General features: G+C 30.5%; 2 protein-coding genes across 4 annotated transcripts; both read right to left on the bottom strand.

Annotated features, from left to right (window-relative positions):
• Positions 1-7,929: 7,929 nt before the first annotated feature.
• On the bottom strand, positions 7,930-9,897 carry LOC122633691. The gene is made up of 4 exons (XM_043821912.1): positions 9,708-9,897; positions 9,095-9,249; positions 8,493-8,724; positions 7,930-8,104 (listed from the first exon to the last, which is right to left on the bottom strand). The coding sequence occupies exons 2-4, from the start codon at positions 9,174-9,176 to the stop codon at positions 8,053-8,055; spliced, it is 366 nt and encodes a 121-aa protein (XP_043677847.1). The 5' UTR covers positions 9,177-9,249; positions 9,708-9,897; the 3' UTR covers positions 7,930-8,052.
• A 6,011-nt stretch (positions 9,898-15,908) lies between these two features.
• On the bottom strand, positions 15,909-22,114 carry LOC122633690 (uncharacterized PE-PGRS family protein PE_PGRS46-like). 3 transcript variants are annotated; one of them, XM_043821911.1, is made up of 6 exons: positions 21,887-22,113; positions 21,227-21,550; positions 20,151-21,080; positions 18,533-19,588; positions 17,822-18,412; positions 15,909-17,469 (listed from the first exon to the last, which is right to left on the bottom strand). In XM_043821911.1, the coding sequence occupies exons 1-6, from the start codon at positions 21,954-21,956 to the stop codon at positions 17,243-17,245; spliced, it is 3,198 nt and encodes a 1,065-aa protein (XP_043677846.1). In that variant the 5' UTR covers positions 21,957-22,113; the 3' UTR covers positions 15,909-17,242. The 3 variants fall into 3 exon arrangements, with proteins under 3 accessions (XP_043677846.1, XP_043677844.1, XP_043677845.1); XM_043821909.1 differs by having other exon boundaries at positions 17,822-19,588; XM_043821910.1 differs by having other exon boundaries at positions 17,460-17,600; positions 17,822-19,588; positions 21,887-22,114.
• Positions 22,115-22,525: the final 411 nt, after the last annotated feature.

Below are 22,525 nucleotides of genomic sequence, written 5' to 3'. Positions count from 1 at the left end.
ATTAAGTATAGTTAATTTGTTGGTAACTTCGAGGTATAATTCCTTTTTTTTAATTTTTATACGAAAATATTTATTTGTTAATATTGCAAAAATTAGATAAATTAAAAATAAATACATTAATTCATTCTACTCTAATAATCGTCTATTTTTATATAATTCTAAAAGAAAAGAAGAGAAAATACTTCAATATCTATTTTTTAAAATCCAAATTTATATGTCTTTGTATTAGGTCTATAAAATCGTAAATTTGAAAAATAGATTTAGAATCTCGATATAATCAAATATAATTAATTTGTTGGTGATTTCAAGATACGATTTTTATTTTTAATTTTCATACGAAAGTATTTGTTTCGTAATATTACAAAAACATGACAAATTAAAAATACATATAATTTATATATTCTATTATGATACTTGTTTATTCTTATGTAATTTTAATAATATCTAGAGCATAAAATTGTTAATGTTAAAAAAAGGGACAAAAAACAATTATCGTTAATATAAAAAATATTTTTTAATAAATCAAAAAAAGCTTAATCCTTATAGTCACAGTCTTTTTCATACACAATAGTGTTTTCAGTTGTTAGATGTTGATATTAAAAAAAAAAAAAAAAAAAAAAAAAAAAACAATTATTATCAATATGAGAAATACATTTCAACGAATTAAAAAAAAATTTATCCTTCCAATCATAGTTTTCTCATTACATTGTAATCTTTTTTTTTTGTTTTTATTGAAAACATGAACATTTAGATATTATTTATCCGTAGAAAAGAAAGGAAGAAAAGAAAGGAAAAGAAGAAAAACAGGAAAAACAAAATGGAGAGAGATGACGTAGGGTTAGAAAGGGATGAGCAATCGTAGTTTCTCCTCGATAAAGTCGTAGCTGAAGAAGGGAAGAACGGAGAAGAAGGGACACTGACACGTCAAGGCGGATCTGCCTGGGTCCGTTTAGGATTCAGGACACGATGTCCACGGCCACCGCCATTGGACTCTTACGGACTTTTGATCGTCCTCAAGAATTATCGTCGCCTCTGACCAGTCATACTCCAGACGTTTGAGCGAGTATGACTGACATAATATTAATATTAAGAGGTCTCGGATCTCCGTAGGAAGTTACGTCAAACAAACGTCATTATTCCTACCCTGTAAGTGATGATAGTTTCTGATAAAGGAATCAGGCCGATTTGGTCCTTCAATTTTTTCCATTAAAATATAATATATAATATATAATATATAATATATGTCATATAATAATATATATAATATTACATATAAATATATATATATATATGTATATGTAAATATATACACTTATACACAGTGCAAATCATAAAACTTGACGTAAGCTATATTAATCGTTGATGATTTCATAATTTGTTATACAAATGATCTTAAATAAATTTATTAAACTTTAATTCTTCTTATAAATTAATTTTACAAAAAAGGAAGAAAAAAATATATAATATATATTATATTATATTATTATATATTATATATAATATATACATGATATATCATATATATCACATATTATATATATATATATAATGCAAATTGTGGAACTTAATACAAGCTATAAGTATTGCTGATGATTATAATTCGTTATGCAAACGATCATAAATAAATTTATTAAACTCTAATCCTTTTTATAAATTGATTTTACAAAATAGGAAGAAAGAGCGCTGTAATAATATGTTTGTTTTATTTATTTTTATTTTTATTTGAATTTTTATTTTTTTCTGGGATCGATATTTTGTTTACAATAAGATTTTCACAAGAATTTTAAATAAAATTATTTCACTTTTTTCTTTTTCTTTCTAATTTTTTTTTTGTTATTAATACTATAGTAGCAATATGTCTGAGTAGAATGATAAATAATTTGTATAATTCTTTTTTTAAATTCTACATAGGTCTTGCTCGATTTGCTGTACATTTCTGTAAAACTCGCTCCGATTTATGTACGGAGGTCATCGTACTCAGCGAATTTTGGGTTGCGTTGTATAGGAAGATCTTTTTTTTCAAGTTTCAAGACCGACCACGCGCACCCATCATGATCGGAATATTAATTGATGAGTAGAACAGTAGACCGAAGTGAGCTCGATCTCATTTGTATCAACAAAGAACGTAAAAGGAAGGTAGAAAACTGTGTCAAATTCGTTTTGGCTTATATATCAAATTATATCATAAATATATTTTTTTTAATTTTTAACGTTTCGTTAATTTTATATTTTTCATACAAAACATTTTTAGTTTAATATTTTGTTAACATTAAAAAAAAACAAAAACACTTTTTTGTTTTTTCTCCATCTCGTTTGATACGAAATCTTTTTTTTCATTTTTTTTTTTTTTTGTTTTTAATTCTAAAGATTTATTTTATCTTTCATCCTACGGATTGTAGATTCACAGTAAATCGATAATTATATCGCTAAGAAAGAATGTAAGACGAACCGGAAACAAGGCTTCTCGATGGACTCTTAAATTCGATCAACGATCGATTCGTATCGCTGATCTTATTTGCAATCGCTCGTAAACAACGTCTGTTAGCTCGACCAGGCAGCTTCGATGCTGCTCTTATGTTAATCGTTGATGCAACTTCCATAATAATGAAATCTTCTATCGATCTATTCTGAAATCTTTCTTTTCCTCGATTTCATTCGCTATTCCGAGATTTGAATTTTATATTTTTTATACTAGACTTTATTATTATTATTACGATTTATTATAAATTAATAAGATTTATTAGAACAGATGAACAGAGTTTGAGATACTTTTGTTTTTATTCTAAAAATGATTAGAAAGGGAATATAGATAAATGAATTAATATATAACTTATACGTTATATTAATTATGATTAATATAATGTATTAATAAGATATTAATTATGTATTAATATATAAAGTAATTATTATTGCTGCAGTGTAATAATTAAATATGAATTATATATTAATACATAAATAATATATTTAATATAACACATAATTAATATAACATATATTGTTATATATTAATATATAAATTATCATATTAATATATAATATAGTTAGTGAAAATTTTTTTAATAAAGAATAAAAAGTCGTTAGAAAACCTATTCTACGAAATAAATATTGTTATTTTTTGATTAATTATTAAATTTAATTGAGAGCATGCCCATTTTCGAGTTAATATGTCGAACTAAAAAACAAAAGATGGAGAAGTGCAGATCTACGATATGAATATGCAATCCATCGGGATCGATATCCTGCGTTGACGAAGAAAGTAAGCCGCAATGGCAGGAAGTATCAAAATATTAAAATCAATCTTTTTTTGATCGGATAACGGTTATTATTATTAGAATAATGACGTCTCAGTGCGTATAAGTTCCGCTAAGAATCGTATTTGTTGGTTATTAAATATCTTAACAACTGATTCATTCATATTAGAAAAATGATAATATATAATTTCGCAATTTCAATTTTATTATTACATTTATAAATATTAGGAGTCATATTGATTATATACATATATGTGTAAGTATGTACGTAAAAGGGATGATTTCTAATATTAATAAAACTTCGTAACACTTATCAATAATGATTTTAATTTTCGATAGAAATCTATTTTAAACAAAGCAGGTTATTAAAAAAAAGAAGAGTTGGGGAGTGAAACAATCTCTTTAATATTTGATCGACAATTTCAATCGTTGTTTTAATTTTTCGTCGTACATATTCATATAAAATTTTTTAAAGAGAAATGAAAAAATTTTATTAATAAAAATTCGTCTTCTTTATTTCGTATGTTGTCGACGAAATTTTGGGACGAAAAAGTTTCGATTGTGTAGAAAAGGCATAAATTAAGGATTTCTTAGGAATCGTCGAATATTTTCGGCAGCATGTTCTTTTTTTATTTGTCTTTTTTTTTCTTGTCTTTTTTCTTTTTTCTGTCTTTCCTTTCTTTTCTTTTTTTTTCGTGAATATACATTGGTATCCGTCAATGGAATCTCATTTTCTTTTTCTCCCTACCGTATATAAGCTCTGAATTAAGATTAGCCAAAGTCGAATTACGCGACTCGTGCAACGTGCTCGCTCGACTCGTTCGTCGACTCGCCTGAGAAATTCCAAAGCTATGTGCCGATTAATATGCGTATCTCATAGTTACCTACGTTAGATGCTACACGAATATTTTCGGATAATTTTGATATGATAAAAATCGACTTATATATACATATATATACATATATATATATATATATATATATATATATATATATATATGTACATATACATATACGTGTAAAATCAAGTTCTATTAAAAAAAAAAAAAAAAAAAAAAAAGAAAAAGAAAATTGAAGTCGAACTTGATTTCTTAAAATCAACAATAATTGATTATATCGATTCGTTAGAGATAGACAACATTTCTTTGAATAAAATTATGGATTATTATTTTGAAATTATTTGTAAATAAATTAAAAATAAAGTAAATTAAAAGAAAAAGAAATTGAATTTAAAATATAATAACACAATGAAATTAAATGATATAATAAAACAAATATATATAGATCGTATCGATAATAGAAATTATCCATTGAGGAATAATAAAAAGAAAAAAATTATAGACTTATAATAATTTATTATAACTAAAATAAATAATACAATAAAACAAATACATATATATATATATGTATATACATATCGTGTAGATAATAGAAACTGCATGTTTGCACATAATAAAAAGAGAAAAGAAATATAAACACAATAACTTATTATAACAAAATTAAATAATATAATAAAACAAATATAAATGGATCATATCGATAATAGAAACTATATGTTTGTAAATAATAAAAATTAAATAATATAATAAAACAAATATATATATATATATATGGATCATATCGATAATAGAAACTGTAAGACTACGTCGATGAACGAATCTACATGTTCGTGCCTCCGTGTAAGATAGAAGAAAAAAAATAGAAAAAAGAAATTAGAAGAAGAAGAAAGAAGAAAGAAAGAAGAAAGAAGTAAGAAAGAAAAAAAGAAAGAAAGAAAAAAAGAAAAGAGGAAAATGAATGAAAGTGATCGTTAAACAAAATGAGTAGCGGGCACGTGAGAGCGTGGAACGCTTTCGAAGGAACGTATCCTGCTGATCAGCAGTCAGGAGATCGAGTTGGGGTCCTCCGCATGGGATTTAGCGTCCAGGTTTTCCAGGGAAGACATAAAATAGTCGCAGGTGTATCGTCGGCCGACATAAACGCTCGCGCGCGGCTGCTTGCACATACAAGGACTACGAATCCTGAATCGATAAAGAAATCGATGCAAAGGAGGCTTCTTAGCTCTATGGAATATACCTCTGACAATCAGCCACCTGCGAACCTTCTTATTCTTCTTCTACTTCTACTTCTTCCCTTTTTATTATTATTTTTATTTTCAAAGGAACGAACTCTCAGAAGGCTCCCACCGTGAAAATCGATCGCGAAACGATTTTATATTCGATACGACGAATCTACGTTTCCGGAGTTTAACGAGCTATTGCTCGATCCTTTCTTTGTTAATTCTGACGTCAATCGTACGAAGTTATATGTCACGTACGAAATTATATGCCATTTTTAAATAATGGATATCCAGTTATTGTTACGTAATATATCCAAATTTTAATAAATAAATAAATAAATATATTCTGGATTATATAAAAACTTGTGAAATAAATTGATCAAAATGTCATGCGTTTTATTATTATTTCATACTAATATTATTTACGGTAAATAAACAAAACTTTTATTAAAAATAAAATATGCGACGTTGCAATCATTAAATGAAAGAAAAAACATTTTTTATTAATAAAAAAAGGTTTTCTTTTTATTTTTTCTTTCTTTTCTCTTTTTTTTTTTTTAATCCAGAAGACAGGATACAGATGGCCTTTCTTGTATCAGGATTCAATGCTTAGAATGTCAAATAATAATTATAACTTCATCATAAAATATTATATAACGTTAACTATGCGAATAATGAACGAAATACAAAAACTACCATCCTTCGCTAACTGTCTCGTATTCGACGTGATAAAATATTTATCGATTTGTTTAGTCGAACTTTGTTCGTAAATCAAAATTCAACGATTTTCTTCCGAGTAATCAATGTTAATCTTATACATTCTTGTGCGTCCTTCCTATCTGACATAATTAATGGACTTATTTACGAGATCATAGAGAAATATATTCTCTATAATATAAGAACAACGTAATTCTTAAAAATAAAATTTTAACGCGGACATTTCCTGATCTTCAAATATTTCATTTGTTATCAACTTTTATATATATATTTTTTTGTTGATGTAATCCAAATGTTAGAACTCGATGGTCCTTCTTATATTAAGATTCAACGTTTGGGATGTCAAATTAAAAGTATGACAAACTCCGATGTCAGGAAAGACCGCGAGTCTAGCCACGCATTCACCATAAAATATATGACGCTAGCTGCGAATAATGCACGGAATACGAAATTACCTCCCTTCGCGAACTATCTCGTATTCCACGTGGTAGCACATTTGTTTACCGAAGCCGAACTTTGACGTAAATCAAAATTCAACGGTCTTCTTTCGAGTAACCAACGTTAATCTTTTACATTCTTGCGCGTCCTTCCCGTCCGTCGTAATTAATGGACTTATTTACGAGATCGCTTGGACCATTGCAAAATAGATTTTTTATCGTAATAACAACATAAAAATAAAAAAACATAATTTTTAAAAATAAGATTTTAACCCTGACTCTTCTTACGTAATCATTATATCTTCAAATATATCTATGCATTTTTCGTTTAATATATACATATATATTTTTTTATTTCTATTCGATTTATAATGCTTAAATGAATAAGAAAAAAGAGTAAAAAAATAAATGAATCAAAGAAAACGGTTTTAGTACACTATATGGACGTACAAAATTTCGTTCAGAAACATTTCTTTTTGAATTATTAAAAAAACAAAAAAAAAAAAAAGTAATAAAAATATTCAAGACCGTCAAGTTAAATTGAACGTTCTTCTTATTGGACTTCATTATCGGATTTTATAGGGATAAAAAAAAGAAGAAAGAAAGTCGTTTAACGTGGGTCTCACTCACATTTTGGAGGTGCGTGTCACGTGCTCGCGTAGTATCTCGTGCTACAAACGGTAGGGGGTGCATAACTCGTTGCTTGGTACATCGCGGCATGACGATCGTGATGGCGGCTATCTTTTGAGACCGGCTTGCCATATTTCAGCCAAACGATTTTTTCAGCTCACAGCCGAACGCGGAATGCCTGCCAATTAGAATTGCGCGGCAAACGTATTGTTCGTTCGTGACGTGATGCTTATTAGGCTGCATCCAATGCACAAGATTCGTTTTGTTTTGTTCTTTTTTTCGTGTTTTTTTCTTTATTTTTTTAGTTTTCTTTTCTTTTTTTTTTTTTTATGAACAACTTCTTATCCTCTTCTCTTATTTTTTTAATTTTAATTTTATCTACATGCTCGACTTTTAATTTATTTTTCTTATATAAATTAAAAACTAACAAAAATTAACAGAAAAGGGATCAATTATTATATTATATACGTGATATCTATTATCAGTGTGATCCATATAATTTATTACAAACGAAAATTTTCCGAAAATTTGATTCAAATTTTATGGAAATAAAAAAGAAAAAAAGAAAAACGAAAAATATAAACGGAAATAAGAATTTTTTTTATACGTATTAAATAAATAATTACTAATATTAATATTGATATCCTGATAATCCTAATATTAGAGTATCAATATTTAATATTAATAGATAAAACAATTATAATAAATATGTATAGTTTAAGATTAGAAATTCAATTTTGTATATGGAAATAAGATATTTAAAGATAGAGAAAGGATAATCAATCGGGAAATTTATTAATTAGGATACTGATATTGAACATATACACGCTGGAAATGTTATGACACAGAAGAATTTTTATTAAACTTTTGATACATGAGCCGGGTCCGAAAGATAGTCGAAACGTGTGATCACAGATGAGGGTGGGGATTTGTGCGGTTGTCCTCGTTGTTTAATTTTTTATCGTTTTTGAGACTTCAGCAAGTATCCCGCGACTCCCAGATCCAAATATCTAAAATATTTGTTACTAATAGTATTAAAAAAAGAGAACAAAGAAAAATTCACATAGAATTTAATCCTTCTATGAATTAATTTATACATTTTTATACATCATTATTATCATTATTATTTTCTTTTTATAAGCTTCAATTGTAACAGTTCATAATTTATGTATAATCCTCGTATCGTTTTTATTATTATTATTATTATTATTATTATTATTATTATTATTACTTATATATAATAATCATTGTTTAAATTTTTTAATAATATAATGATGTAACGTTTAATTCGTATGTTATTGCAAACTATTGTCGTGAGTTTTGAAATGAATTAATACATTTTATAAAATTTTTTCTAATCATTTTAAAAATTGTTTAATTAACATTATCAACTCTCACCTTGTTTGAAGTGTAACAGATTCACGCTTTGCTCTAGCCACTGGTGTAATACGACTCCCGTCGCTTGACACGAGCCTGGATGCAACTGGAGTTGATTTTTCAGGCGAACCGGTAGTACCCGATGGTACGTTCGAAAGTAATCTTTTGCCTTGGCGATTTTCCTTAGATTTTCTTCGTACACTTAAATCGGACGATACGACAATTTCGTCGAATGTTGTTCCATAAATTGATGCTGTTCGAAAGATTAGAAAATTTATTACTTAATTCGATATTAATTACATGATAAGTGAATAAATTAAATCGATGCTATATATATATTAAAAAATATATATATATACATAGATAGATAGATAGATAAAATATATATATTAATATATATTTTATTAATCATATAAAATATTAAAAATTTTGTTTCACATATATTACAATAATTAATTTAGAAAAGGAAGTGTACATTTGTAACACTATATAGACTATCTTATATATATATATATATATATATATATATATATAAAGTTTTTATTTTTTCTAAAGCATTACCGTCATCTAATCGTCTAACATACTAACGCCATATCGAACAAAGAACTGCACATGCAACTTACATTTTGGAGGGGGTACCTGTCCTTGAGCGTTGATCATTACACATGCCAATACGATTACCAAAAGAGCCAAAAGTTTCCTCATGTTTCAAAATGTAATTTTGAACGTGTTCCAAAAATTTCGAATTTTCTTTTTCTTTTTTTTCTTCCTTTTAGACCTTCGGAAACAAACAAACAAACAAACACAAAAATTTCACAATTGTTATCATATTACATTTAATTTACGAATCAGCACAACGCGATATCCCATATAATACGTCGAAATAATATTATCATTCACTGCTCGGTTCGACGTTTTACGAAAAGAAAAAAACAAGAAACAAAAAAAAAAAGAAAAAAAAGTAGAAAAGAAAAAAGAAAAATGTTCGACGATAAATTATCGTAGCTTGTTATGAACTTTGACCTCAGTAAAATAAAAACAGAAGAAATTCGTTCAACGTCACTCTCGAACGGAGATAATGCGAACATTTAAATGTTAAACAGTAGAATAATAATAAAAATAAGAATAACAAGATGAAGATGAAAATGAAGATGAAGAAGAAGAAGAAAAAGAAGAAGTAGAAGAAGAAGAAGAAGGAGAAGTGGAAAAAGAAGGAAGAAATTGTCGTCTACTCACCGAGGATAACCAGAAGATACTTTCCGAGTCGACAACCGCACGAGAAATGCGGGCACAATGGCGCGGGAACCTTCAAGAGAACACCGTGTGCATTCGCTATAGTGAGTGGAAAACAGGAACACAGCGTGGTCCATGTACGGGAGGAGGCGCTTTAAAAGCGTCGGAGACTGTAGTTTCTTGTACTGGACAGACCACTTTCTATTTCATTTTTTTTCTTCGCATCTCTGTTTCTCTCTGCTCCCTCTCTCTCTCTCTCTCTTTCTCTTACTTCTCACTCTTTCTCTTTTAACTATCTTTCTCTTTTTCTTTATCTATCTCTCTTTTTCTAGTTATCTCTTTCTCTCTTTCTCTCTCTTTCTCGTTCTCTTTCTTATTTTCTATCTCTTTTCTACATACGATTCACTACGTCTGCCTTCTTTCTATCTCGCTCTTCTTCTTGACTGGTTTACCGGCTGGTAAAATCGCGTGCCCGACAGGGCCGTCTAAAGCGTGGTTAACGAACTACGAAGTGAAACCATCTATTCATCTTTTTCTTCCTTTGACTCTGGTTCGTCTTTATTATCTTTTATTTTCTACCAGCAGCTGGAAGAAGTGATCATTGTTTTTATATTTTTTATAAAGCGAATTCTATGATTTTGATAATGATAATAATATTTCGAATATCTTTTGTTCATTTGTTATATTTCATTCTAGGATAAACGAATTATAGAATAGATTCGTTATAACACGTGTTGAATAATTGTTGAAAAATTTGTGTGAAATTACGCGTTCGATAAATTTTCTTCTGAATGAAGACTGTATAGTATACAAGTGATGATCCTCACTGATGGTCTATTTAATGTATTACAAATTAATTTCTACTCGAACTTTTTCTTTATTATATGTAAAGTACAGACGACTGCAAATAAATTTTATGAGGCTTCTGTTGAAAAAAAAGAAAGAAAACAAATCTGTTGCTTCGAAGAAAGAAAACAAATTCGTTCTACTTAAAACATGAAATATATCTATACTTATCCTTCATTAAAAATTCATTCCTATTATATTATTTTATTATTTCAAATTAATCAAAAATATTTACATTGACATTGACTGAGTTCTGTTATAATATATAATCTCAAAGACGGGTATAAATGTATTTATAATTTATAATTTAATAGCTATTAAAAAGTCAATTGAATTACTTTTGTTAAATACTATTTTGAATTGGTTATCGCAAATCTTTCAGTCGATTTAATTGAACGAATAAGAGAAGGGTATCAGAAAACGAAGGCTGCGGCACTGAGAAGATCGCGTGTGCAGATCGTCCGGTCATTGCACGGAGCTTTTCGAATCTCCATTTTACGTCTTTGCTTTTTAGAAGTCCTCCTTCTTTTGGCTTCCCTTTGTGCTGTTAAACCCCAACCCTCTTTATCTTCTTCTTCTCTCCTTCTTTCTTCTCTTCTCCCGAAGATTCTACTACTATTCTCTCTCTCTCTCTCTTTCTCTCTCTTTTTCTCTCCTTCTCTTTCTCTCACAGCATCGAACCTGGCGTTGTTTCGTTGGTTTTATTTTGAAGAACATCTGGTGACTGGTTTCGGTACAAAGGAAACTTGCTTCTCAGGAAATCTCAAGAGAAGAGGGTGGTTTCTCTCTTGTCTTAACTATGCACTTTATTTACTTATACATAGTGACGTAGAATGTTTGTAAACAACCAAGATCGCCAACGCCATTAATCCCAGTAATAACGATAATCGTGATGACCTTGACGAGTTTGATAAGAAAAAATATGATATATAATTTACACACACACACACACACACACACACATGTATATATATATATATATATATCTTCTCATAATTTTCTCCGAAAAATCTATGAAGAAACGAATATGATATGTTAAATATAATATTTTAAACATTATTTGAGTATATCATTTTTTGGAACAAAATTAAAAAATACATTTTAAATAAAAATTCCAATCCAAAATTTTGATTTTGAAAAATCCCATTGTATTTTAATTTTTAATGTGATTTTTTCTAATTGCTAACTCCTCTAACTTTTTTAATCTCTGAAAGGAACAAAAACAAACAAGGAGAAAAAGGAAATAAAAAATTATAAATAAACGAAAGCTAAGCACGATTCGTTCGAAGAAAGTCTTGCTTTTCAGGAAATTGCAAGAGAAGAGGGTAGTTTCTCTCTTGTCTTAACCATGCACTTTATTTATTTATAAATAGTGACAAATTATTTGTAAAGAACCAAGATCACCAACGAAATTAGTCGCAGTAATAATGATGATTATGATGACCTTGATAAGTTTGATAAAAAAAAATATATTATCATATAATCTACATATATATCCATCTTCTCACAATTTTTTCCAGAAGATCTATAAAGAAACGAAAATGATTTAAACATTACCTTGATACATTTTTTGGAACTAGAAGAATACATTACAATAGAAAAATACATTTTAAATAAAGATTTCAATCCGAAATTCTATTTTTGAAAGATCTTGTATCTCGATTTTTTCTAATAATAATTATATAATAATAATATATATCTAATAATAATTTCTATAATAATTATTTACAAGTTGCTAACTTTTCCTTTAACTTTTTTAATTTCGAAAAAAAAGAAATAAAAAATAAACGGAAGTTAAGCAACGATTCGTTCGAAGAAACTCTGTGTTGTATTAAAGACCGACATCTTTAAATGTCCTCCAGAGCGTTGTTTAAAAAGCATGTTGGAAAGAGTAGACTAGTTTGTAGTAGTATGGGCACGAAAGAGAGAACGTGTAGGTGCGATTTTAAAACGAAAAACCGGTGGTGGTGCATCCTTGCATAACTGGCTTGAATCGCGCGATCGAGTGCGAGTACCGTGACCGAACATACGGTCTGGATCTCTTTAAAACGAGTTAATCCGTATATGCGTCTGGCCGTCTGCTGATGTTGCTGCTGCCGCTGTCGCTGCCACTGCTGCTGCTGCTGCTTCTACTCTTGTTAGATCGCCTGAGAACCAAGAAGATTCATTTTCCCTTTGTCCATTCTTTTTCACACGTACCCAAAAGGATTTCGCCTCAATGGTACAATGCCAACGTGCATTTACGACTCTCTCTCTTTCTTTCTCTGTCTGCTGTTTTTCTTTCTCTCTCTCTCTTTCTCTGTCTGTCTGTCTGTCTGTCTCTCTCTCTCTCTCTCTTTTCTCCCTCTCTTTCTCCCTCTTTTTTTTCTTTCTTCGTTTCTTTCACATCTCCTTGTTTCTTCCTGCATATAAATAAACAACGAGAGAACGACATGTATATCTGTATTTCTATGTCCTCGAACTCGACCAACTGGAGGACCAACAAAAAAATATATATTATTGGTAGTATAACAAGAGAGAAGACTTTTTTTCAGAATACTTTATGCATTAGAATATTGTTTTAGCGATAAATAAAATTATTGTTTGATTTACATATCGGACAAAATAATTATTGGTACGAGAGAATTAAGATCGTTATCATACATCATTTCTATGATTTTAATTTTTTGCATCTAGGACTCTTTCTTTTTTCCATTCTTTTTTTTTATCTTCTCTTGCTTTTTTTTGGTATATAAAGAAATTATGAAACAATGATACGTATTTTTATATTTCTATGTCTTTTCGAACTCATTAAACAATTTGGGAGTAACAACAAAAAATAATTATTAGTATACGAAAAGAGAATTATATTGTCTTAATAATAAATGAAATTGTTGAATCAAATATTAGAAAATCAGTAATCAAATAATTGTTGATATAAGAGAATTAGGATTGTTATCATTAAATATGGTTACAATCTCTTGCGTATACGATGCTTTCTTTTTTTCTTTATTTCTTTCACCTCTCCTGGTCTCTTTGTATATATAAATAAACAATAAAAGAACGACAGATTTATATCTATATTTTTATGTTCTTGAACTTTCATACCCTTCTTATACCCTACTAAAGAATGAACAAAAGGATATATATATATATATATAATATATATTGTATATATATGTATGTATACATTATACATAAAATGTATATATATATAATGTGTATATACACACACATATTATATATATATATATATATTATTGATATACGGACAGAGAAGAATTTTTTAACGGTTTTCTAGAATTAGCATATTGTTTCACACATAAATGAAATTGTTGATTAATTTGAAACGACATATTTTATGCCTGCTTGTTTATGTATTCGAATTAAAGAATCAAGAAAAAGATACATAGGTGTATATATGTATATGAATGCTTTTTTAAGAGTTTTTTTAGAATTAGGAAACTATTTTACAGATAAATGAAATTGATGATTGATTCGAAATGACACGGACTTAAATCTATATTTGTATGTCCTTGAAATCGATCGATTAAAGGTTCAACAAAAAGATATATATCATTGGTATGTATAGAAAAAATGCTTTTCATAGCGTCTTTTTTAGAAGACTGTTTTACAGATAAATGAAATTGTTGATTGATTGGAAAGGACACGGATTTATTTCTATATTTTCTTTTTAGTCCTTGAACTCGACCAACTAGAGGATCAACAAAAAGATATATATATATTATTGGTATAAGAAAGAATCTTTCTTTACCATTTTTTTTAGAATTAGAATAGTCTTATATATAAATAAAACTATTAACTGATTAAAGAATCAGACAAATAATTATCGGTATGAAAGAATTACTTCTTTCATTACATTGTGTATGTGTGTGTGTATGTATATATATATTATGTATGTATATACATATACATATATATATAACTCTCTCTCTCTCTCTCTCTCTTTCTCTCTCTCTCTCTCTCTTTCTTTTTTTCTTTTTCTCTCCCTTTCTATTTCTTCATCATTTTCTTTCTTTCGTTCAACTCTTCTATTCTCTGCCTGTATATAAGTAAGTAATAAAAAAACGATACGTATATCTATATGTCTATATTATTTAACTCGATTAATTAGAAAATCAACAAAAATATTATTGGCATACAAAAAGAATGCTTTTTTAAACAAACATTTTGAATTAGGATATTGTCGAGAGATAAACGAAATTCTTCATTGATACGAAAATCAAACAGATAATTATTGGAATAAAAGAATTGAAATTGTTTTCGTCCCATCATTTTTATGATTACAATATTGTATTAGATAATTAGACAAATACGTTGATTAATTTGTTAAATAAATAAGATCACGATCATTAATTTGAAAAGCAGATAAATAATTAGTAATATGAAAGAATTACGATTGTTTTCGTTATCTCATTTTTATGATTACAATCTTTTGCACTTATGACTCTCTCTCTCTCTCTCTCTCTCTCTCTCTCTCTCTCTCTCTCTCTCTCTCTCTTTCTCTATCTCTTTTTCTTTGTTTCTTTCATATCTCCTGATCTCTCTGTACATAAAAATAAACAATGTGATAACAATACGTATGTATATTTGTATTTTTATGTTCTCAAGGGTCAAGAAAAAGATGTATATTATTGTTATATGTAGAAAAAATACTTTCTTTCAACATACTTTTTGAATTAGAATATAGTATGTGAAATAAATGAAGTTATTCATTGATATAAAAATCAAACAGATAATTATTAGCATAAAAGAAATAATAGTTTTCATCCCATCATTTTTATGATTACAGTTTTGTATTAGGTAAATACGTCGATTAATTTGTTAACTAAATTTTATTTAAATCAAGATATCTAATGTCTCGTTAGAGTATTATTAAGAATTGTAAAGAAAACGTAGATCAAAATAGATAAATCATTTTAATGTGTAATTAGAATTTGATTGTTACGTTGTTTTAAAGATCGTACAAATGATAAATTAAATAAATTATATATAATACAATTTTGACAAAAGACGAATATAAATCGTTAAATCGTGATAATTTATATGAAAACAAATTTCTGTGATTACTTAATTATTTTATAATTATAATTATATTTTTATATATCTGTATATCTATGTAAATATATAAATGTTTACTAATATCGAAAAAATTGAAAATTTTTAATAGAGTTATTTAAACAAATTCAATAACTCACAAGTTTTCATAATATTATATATCAAATATATAACGTATACGTGTGTAAATTTTTTACAAGATTCAACACTATTCCTAATCTATAATCTTTTTCTAATCCTTATTGTTTTAGAAATAAAGAATAGAAAAGATCGATGTTAAAAAAGTAAAAACACGAAGAATGATTTTTTTCTAACGACAATCCGAGTATATCGAATGTATCGTAAATTTTATTTCAAATTTTTAGTGCTTACAAATAAGACGCGCAGTAAAATATTATGTAAGAGAGACGAGAATGTGAGAATGTTTACATCGAGCGTATATGAGATAAGAAGTTGATAATAGAGGAGAATTTCAAGGAAAATCCGAAACGAATAATGTTCGATGTTAAAATAATTCTCGGTAATTATCTATGAATTACAAAAAAAAACCGGAAGAAAAATCGCACGGAAATACATAGGACAAATTGAACATTGATTACAGTTGTCTTATCTTCTCTTAATAAATATACATATATTTATGTATTTTTTTCTTTCTAATCTCATAATATTCATATTTGAAAAAAAAATCACAATTAAATTTTTAATATCTTACATTCAAAATTATGTAGATGCGTAAGTGAGTGCGTCTATGTGTTTCATAAAAGATTCATCGCAAATGAATATAAAAATACTGAATTTTTCTTTTTCTAAACACTTCATTCTAAATACTTTTACGTGAATCCCATGATTTTCAGGAATCTCATAAAACTCGTATCAATGTATCGTGGTCATTTCTAAATCGAAATAATTTATCTAAGCGAGGATATATATATATATATATATATATATATATATATATATTTACGTGTATAATCTAATATTAGATATTAAAGATTAACAATATCGACAAATAGCTCGAGGGAGACACAGAAATGAACAATACAATTATAGTTCACGATAACATGCCTGGTTACACGTATTACAAACTGCTATACCGGTTTTGTACAAAGTTTAATTCTAACGTGAACGAATGATTCGTATTATTTTCGATTCGACATTATTAGCAATTAGTCACGTGTTCTATCGGAAATTAAGCAGATATTGTATAATCCGAGTATTATATCATATTACTTGATTCCTACATCCATTAAAAAATATTCTACCTATCAAACAACACGACCTCTCTTTTTGCAATATCTTTGAATAAAAAATAAAAACAAATTATACAAAAAAAAGTTTTACTCGACGTATATCTTATATATTGTTTACAATTGGAAACAGTGTGGCATAAGTTGACATAAAAAAAAAAAAGAAAAAATACAAAAAAATTGAATAAAGATATTTACAAAAGACAATTATATTGCAATGGCAAGAAGTACGCTCAGAATTATAAAAATTCGAAGAATAACAAAAACAAAAACAAAGAAAAAGAGAAGCTAAATCGTGCAATTAATATTATTGGTCACTTTGCGAAGATGAAACATATAGGAATCGCTTTATCAAATGCCTGATAAATCCTTGTTTTAATATTGAGTTCAATCCGTGAATACGAGCATGTCACTAGTATCAGCAGTAGCAGATGCATGACTCGATGCCGATGATTTCGATCCGAATCCTGTAGCACTACTGGATGCCTCAGCGTTGGCTTTGGCATTAGCCGATCCACCAGCATTCGAAAATGCACTTGATTTTGCATTGGAAGTTGCATGGGACGATCCACCGGCACTAGCAGAAGAGTTAGCGTCGGAATAAGCGCTTGATCCTGTAGAAGGGAACAGATGAATCATTTAATTACGATCAGACCCGATGATACAGCTTCGACGAAAGCAGCTGACGATGATTTGGTCAAGTCGTCTGATGCTGAATGACGGTCGATTCTCGTAAGCTCGGTCGCTGAACGAATGAAATGAAGCTATTGTTAGTCGGCTATTGTTAAGGCGAATTAAATAGAGAAGGAGAATAGAGAAGAGAGAGCAAGAGGGGGGGAGAGAGAGAGAAAGCTACAATTTTGGTCAAAAATGTTAAAGAAATGTATAGTCTAGGGTAATTTCAACTTTCAACCGAGAATTTATCTGTTATTGTTTAGTAGAGTTTAAAGAAGAATCATAAAGTACCTGATCCTCCACCGTATCCAGAACCAGATCCCTTATTTCCATAACCTCCTAGTATGCCTGATCCATCACCATATCCTGATCCTCTTGAACCACCTGAACTTCCAGCATTGGCACTAGCATCAGCATTGGCAGCAGCGTTTGATCCAGAAGAACCGTATCCTCCACCTAAACTTCCTGAACCTCCATGACTTCCACCGTAGCCGCCTGAACTACCTTGTCCACCATATCCTCCAAAGCCTGATCCAGATCCCTTTATGTTTCCATTTCCATAACCACCAGATCCACTGGAAGCGCCAGCGTTTGCATTGGCATTAGCACTGGCACTCGATCCGGCAGAACCACCACCGAATCCTGAGCCTCCAGATCCAGAATTTCCACCAAGGGCACCTCCGCCAGTACTTCCACCGAATCCTGATCCTCCAGATCCAGAACTTCCACCAAAGGCACCTCCGCCAGTACTTCCACCGAATCCTGATCCTCCAGATCCAGAACTCCCACCAAAGGCACCTCCGCCAGTACTTCCACCGAATCCTGATCCTCCAGATCCAGAACTTCCTCCTAATGCACCTCCGCCAGTATTTCCACCGAATCCTGAACTTCCAGATCCAGAACTCCCACCAAAGGCACCTCCGCCAGTACTTCCACCGAATCCTAATCCACCAGATCCAGAACTTCCTCCTAATGCACCTCCGCCAGTATTTCCACCGAATCCTGAACTTCCAGATCCAGAACTACCTGATGAACCACCGCCATATCCTCCACCATATCCACCATGTCCACCGTAACCACCTGATAACGATCCAGATCCAGAACTTCCAGCATTAGCTAATGCATCGGCATTTGCATTGGATCCTGCCAAGCCACTACCGCTTCCATAACCACCCAAGTTTCCTGAACCAGATCCTCCAAGATTTAAAATAGGATTTCCTTTAAGTGGTACGTTACCCTGTCCACCATAACCACTTGATCCAGATCCAGAACTTCCAGCATTAGCCGATGAAATAGCATTTGCATTAGATCCTGCAGAGCCACTACCACTTCCATAGCCACCTAAGTTTCCTGATCCTCCGGTACTTGGATATTTAGGCTGACCACCGTAATTAGGTCCGTTTAAAATGATCGGGACACCTTTAACAGGCTGATTTTGTGCACCACCATAACTTCCAGCATTAGCATTCGCTGAACTTCCTGCGTTGCTTCCATCGTAATATCCAGAATCTATTTCTTTTGGTAGAGTCGTTGGTATGCCTTTAGGTTTGTTTTGATCAATTATTATTATAGAAGGACCATTGTTACATCCTGAACCACCACAATTTGGTTTCGTTGGAAGTTGGGTAGGTATTCCTTGAGCATGGCCTTGATAAGGTCTACCAATATTGCCTGATCCACCAAGATTACTAGACCCACCAGTTAAAAAGGGATTTTGTGCTCCAATTTGTCCTTGACCATGTCCCTGAGCATTAGCATTAGCATTTGCATTTGCATTTGCATTTGCATTTGCTCCAGCACTTCCAGATCCACCAAGGAAAGGATTGTTTGCTCCGATATTACCAAGATATTCATTTCCACCATTATATCCAAGTGATCCTGACTGACCAACCGCATTAGCATTAGCATTTGCATTCGCATTAGCTGCGGCATTGGCATTACTAGTTGAACCACCATTTAGGAAAGGATTTCCTCTTCCATGACCTGTTCCAGGACCATAATTTCCATTATATTGCCCGGAACCGCCTGAATTTGATCCGTAATTGCCCTGATATCCACCTGAAAAAAATAACAAATGGTTAATATTTTTTATGTTAAACGTACATTCACACCTTTACAAAGAACAATAATCAGACATAATTAAGCATGAACGAACAAAAGTGCGATACATAAACCTAGTAAGTAAATCAGATACTCAGTACACAAATGATAAATAAAATGGAAGGGTATTTTGTCGTATTTCTGTAAAAATTTAATGAATATATCAGTTTAGTTATAATGGTTACAAGGACACAATTTTCAAGCGGAAGTATTCTGCATTTTAGTAGTGTATGCAGATAACAATAGGATATGTCCATTTCAGGATGAATTAAATACATGAGATATCTCACAGATTATCAGATCTCCTTATGGAAGATTAGCGAGAAAGAAATAGCAATACAGATAAACTCTTCTTGCAGTTGTATCGAGTTTTCTTCATAGAAGATTGTGAGTAACATAACAATAATAGAATTATGTTTGAAGTTCATCCCAATTAACATTTTAGCTCTTTTTGGTTAAATATATATACATAGGTATATCAATGAAGAAGAACAAGACATCTTTCGATAACGAAGTTCACCTTGAGCTTGTGTCGGAGTGCTGTCATCCTCGATAACGAAGATTTCAATAGGTTGTTGCTTTGGTCTATGTGGATGATGGTAATGAGGTCGACGTTGATGATAGACACCCGGTCTATTTATTGGTTGTTGTTGCGGACCTTCGACGATAACAACTGGTAGTGTTGCCGAATTATGTAACTCAGGAACACTATGAATAATTGGCCTTGGTTGTTGAGGTATTGGGTTTGGTGAGGGTCTAGTCATTATTATTGTAGGTCTTTGTTGTAGGACAGGCTGTGGTCGTTGAATATTTTGCGGAACGTTTATAGGAATTGATTCGATTATTGGTGCTCTATATCCATGATCAATCCTACCAGCATTAGCATTAGCATTTGCATTTGCACTGGCACTGGAGTAACCATTTGAATTTTGTATAGGTTGCCGAATTATCGGGTTTGGTGGAGATTGAGTTATTATTATAGGTCTCTGTTGTAGGGTAGGTTGTGGTCGTTGAATCGTTTGTGGGATGTTTATAGGAATTGATTCGGGCACGTTATATCCATGCTCGGTCCTACCAGAATTAGCATTAGCATTTGCATTTGCATTGGCACTAGAATGTGCATTTGAATGTCCAGAAGTACTACCACTATTTCCTTGGTACTGAGGATAAGATGGGCCATAATCAGCGACATAAGTTGGTCCCAAAGATGGACTTGGTTTTGATGGAATGAAAGTACCTCCATTGCTACCACTATATGCACCAGCATTTGCATTAGCATTGGACTGAGCATTTCCAGAATTACGTGAGGAACCATCGTAACCGCCATATTGTCCATTCGAAGGAAAGACATTGTTCGAATAAGGTTCATTTGGTCTTAAATTATAGTTGCCAGTAATACCATTGTTATTTAAAGATCCACCGTTGTAAAGACTCGAAGAATCATCATAGCCTAGTTTGGATAGAACAATTACGGATAACGAAAATATTTTCTAACTGATCTTTCGATCATCTTTGTTTTAACCAAAAAACGCAGACAAAATTTTTGACGATTACATATACTATAAAATGTTCAAATTTTTCTGATGTTCTTTTTACCTTGTGCACCACCATTGGCTGAAGCTCCAGCATTGGCGTTGGCGTTGGCGTTGGCGTTGGCGTTGGCATTGGCACCATTATAACCATAACCTTGAGCATTAGCATTTGCCTTGGCAGATGCAGAACCACCCCCATGGGCTGTTGCTGATGCCGAGGATGATGCCAAATTGGTGGAGAGACCCAATGGTCCAAGATTCAAATTGGTACCTAATGATTGAGCATTGCTACTGGCAGTAGCCTGACTCTTATCTCCTTTATTAAATAATCCAAGTGGATCCAAAAGACCTCCACTTGATAAACCTGATGTCAGATCACGAAGTAAACCTGACCGAAACAGAAAGAGAAATATATATATTTTATGTAAATACTATTACGCTATACGCTATACGCTATACGCTAACAGGAAAGAATATATAATGTAATAATACATGGAAACTGATTTCAAATAAATTTTCTTTTTTCTTTTCATGGAAAAGATCAAGTATGAAACGAAAAAATAAATGGCAAGTGTTAAAAAAAGTGTTATTTCTAAAATTCCATAAAAGTCACGTTTATATCACGTCGTGGTAATAAAAAATTTGCGAAAATTTGTATTGAAAGGTGATAGTCAAATGTAAAAATTAATTTTTTGTAATATCATCGTTAAAATTTACAACTCACCAGGTTTAGCAAAGGAATCTTGAATGAAAAGTAGTACCAACACTGGCACGAAACACACGAACAATCTCATGGTGTTCTCACTTCGTGATTTAGTTGGTTGTCACTCGCGATATTTCTTTTGTTTCGTTTTATTTTATTTTTTTTTTCTTTTTGATTTGTTTTTTCTTCTATATGAACGAGAGTATCTCTGTGGTCAGAGAGTCAAGAACGACTGAAGCTCTTGCACGAGACAACATCTTATATACGACAGACAAGTGGATTTTACGTCTGGCAATAATTGCCAATCGATCTCAATCGTGACTCGTTTTTCTTTCCGATATTTTTCGATGAATCTATACGATAAGTTGTAACGTTATTACCGAAAATTTTTAAATAAAGAATAACTTCGATACTCGTGTAATTCTAAATATTTTGATAAATTAATCAAAATAAAAAAGGAATTAGAGATAATCTATTCGATAGATTGGACAAAACTTTCGCTGGTAGAAACTCGCACGTAGACTCGACACTGTCAAGGTCCACTCACTTCAACGAAGCGTTTTACATTTTACGATCTTGGGGTATCCCTCTTCGTCGATGATTGGAAGAAATATTATCTCCGATTTTGATAAGCGGCATTTCCATATCATGTCTTTTCTA

This window comes from Vespula pensylvanica, chromosome 13 (assembly GCF_014466175.1).
Source record: "Vespula pensylvanica isolate Volc-1 chromosome 13, ASM1446617v1, whole genome shotgun sequence".
Lineage (NCBI taxonomy): Eukaryota > Metazoa > Arthropoda > Insecta > Hymenoptera > Vespidae > Vespula > Vespula pensylvanica.
This window is presented reverse-complemented; position numbering and strand designations above follow the sequence as displayed.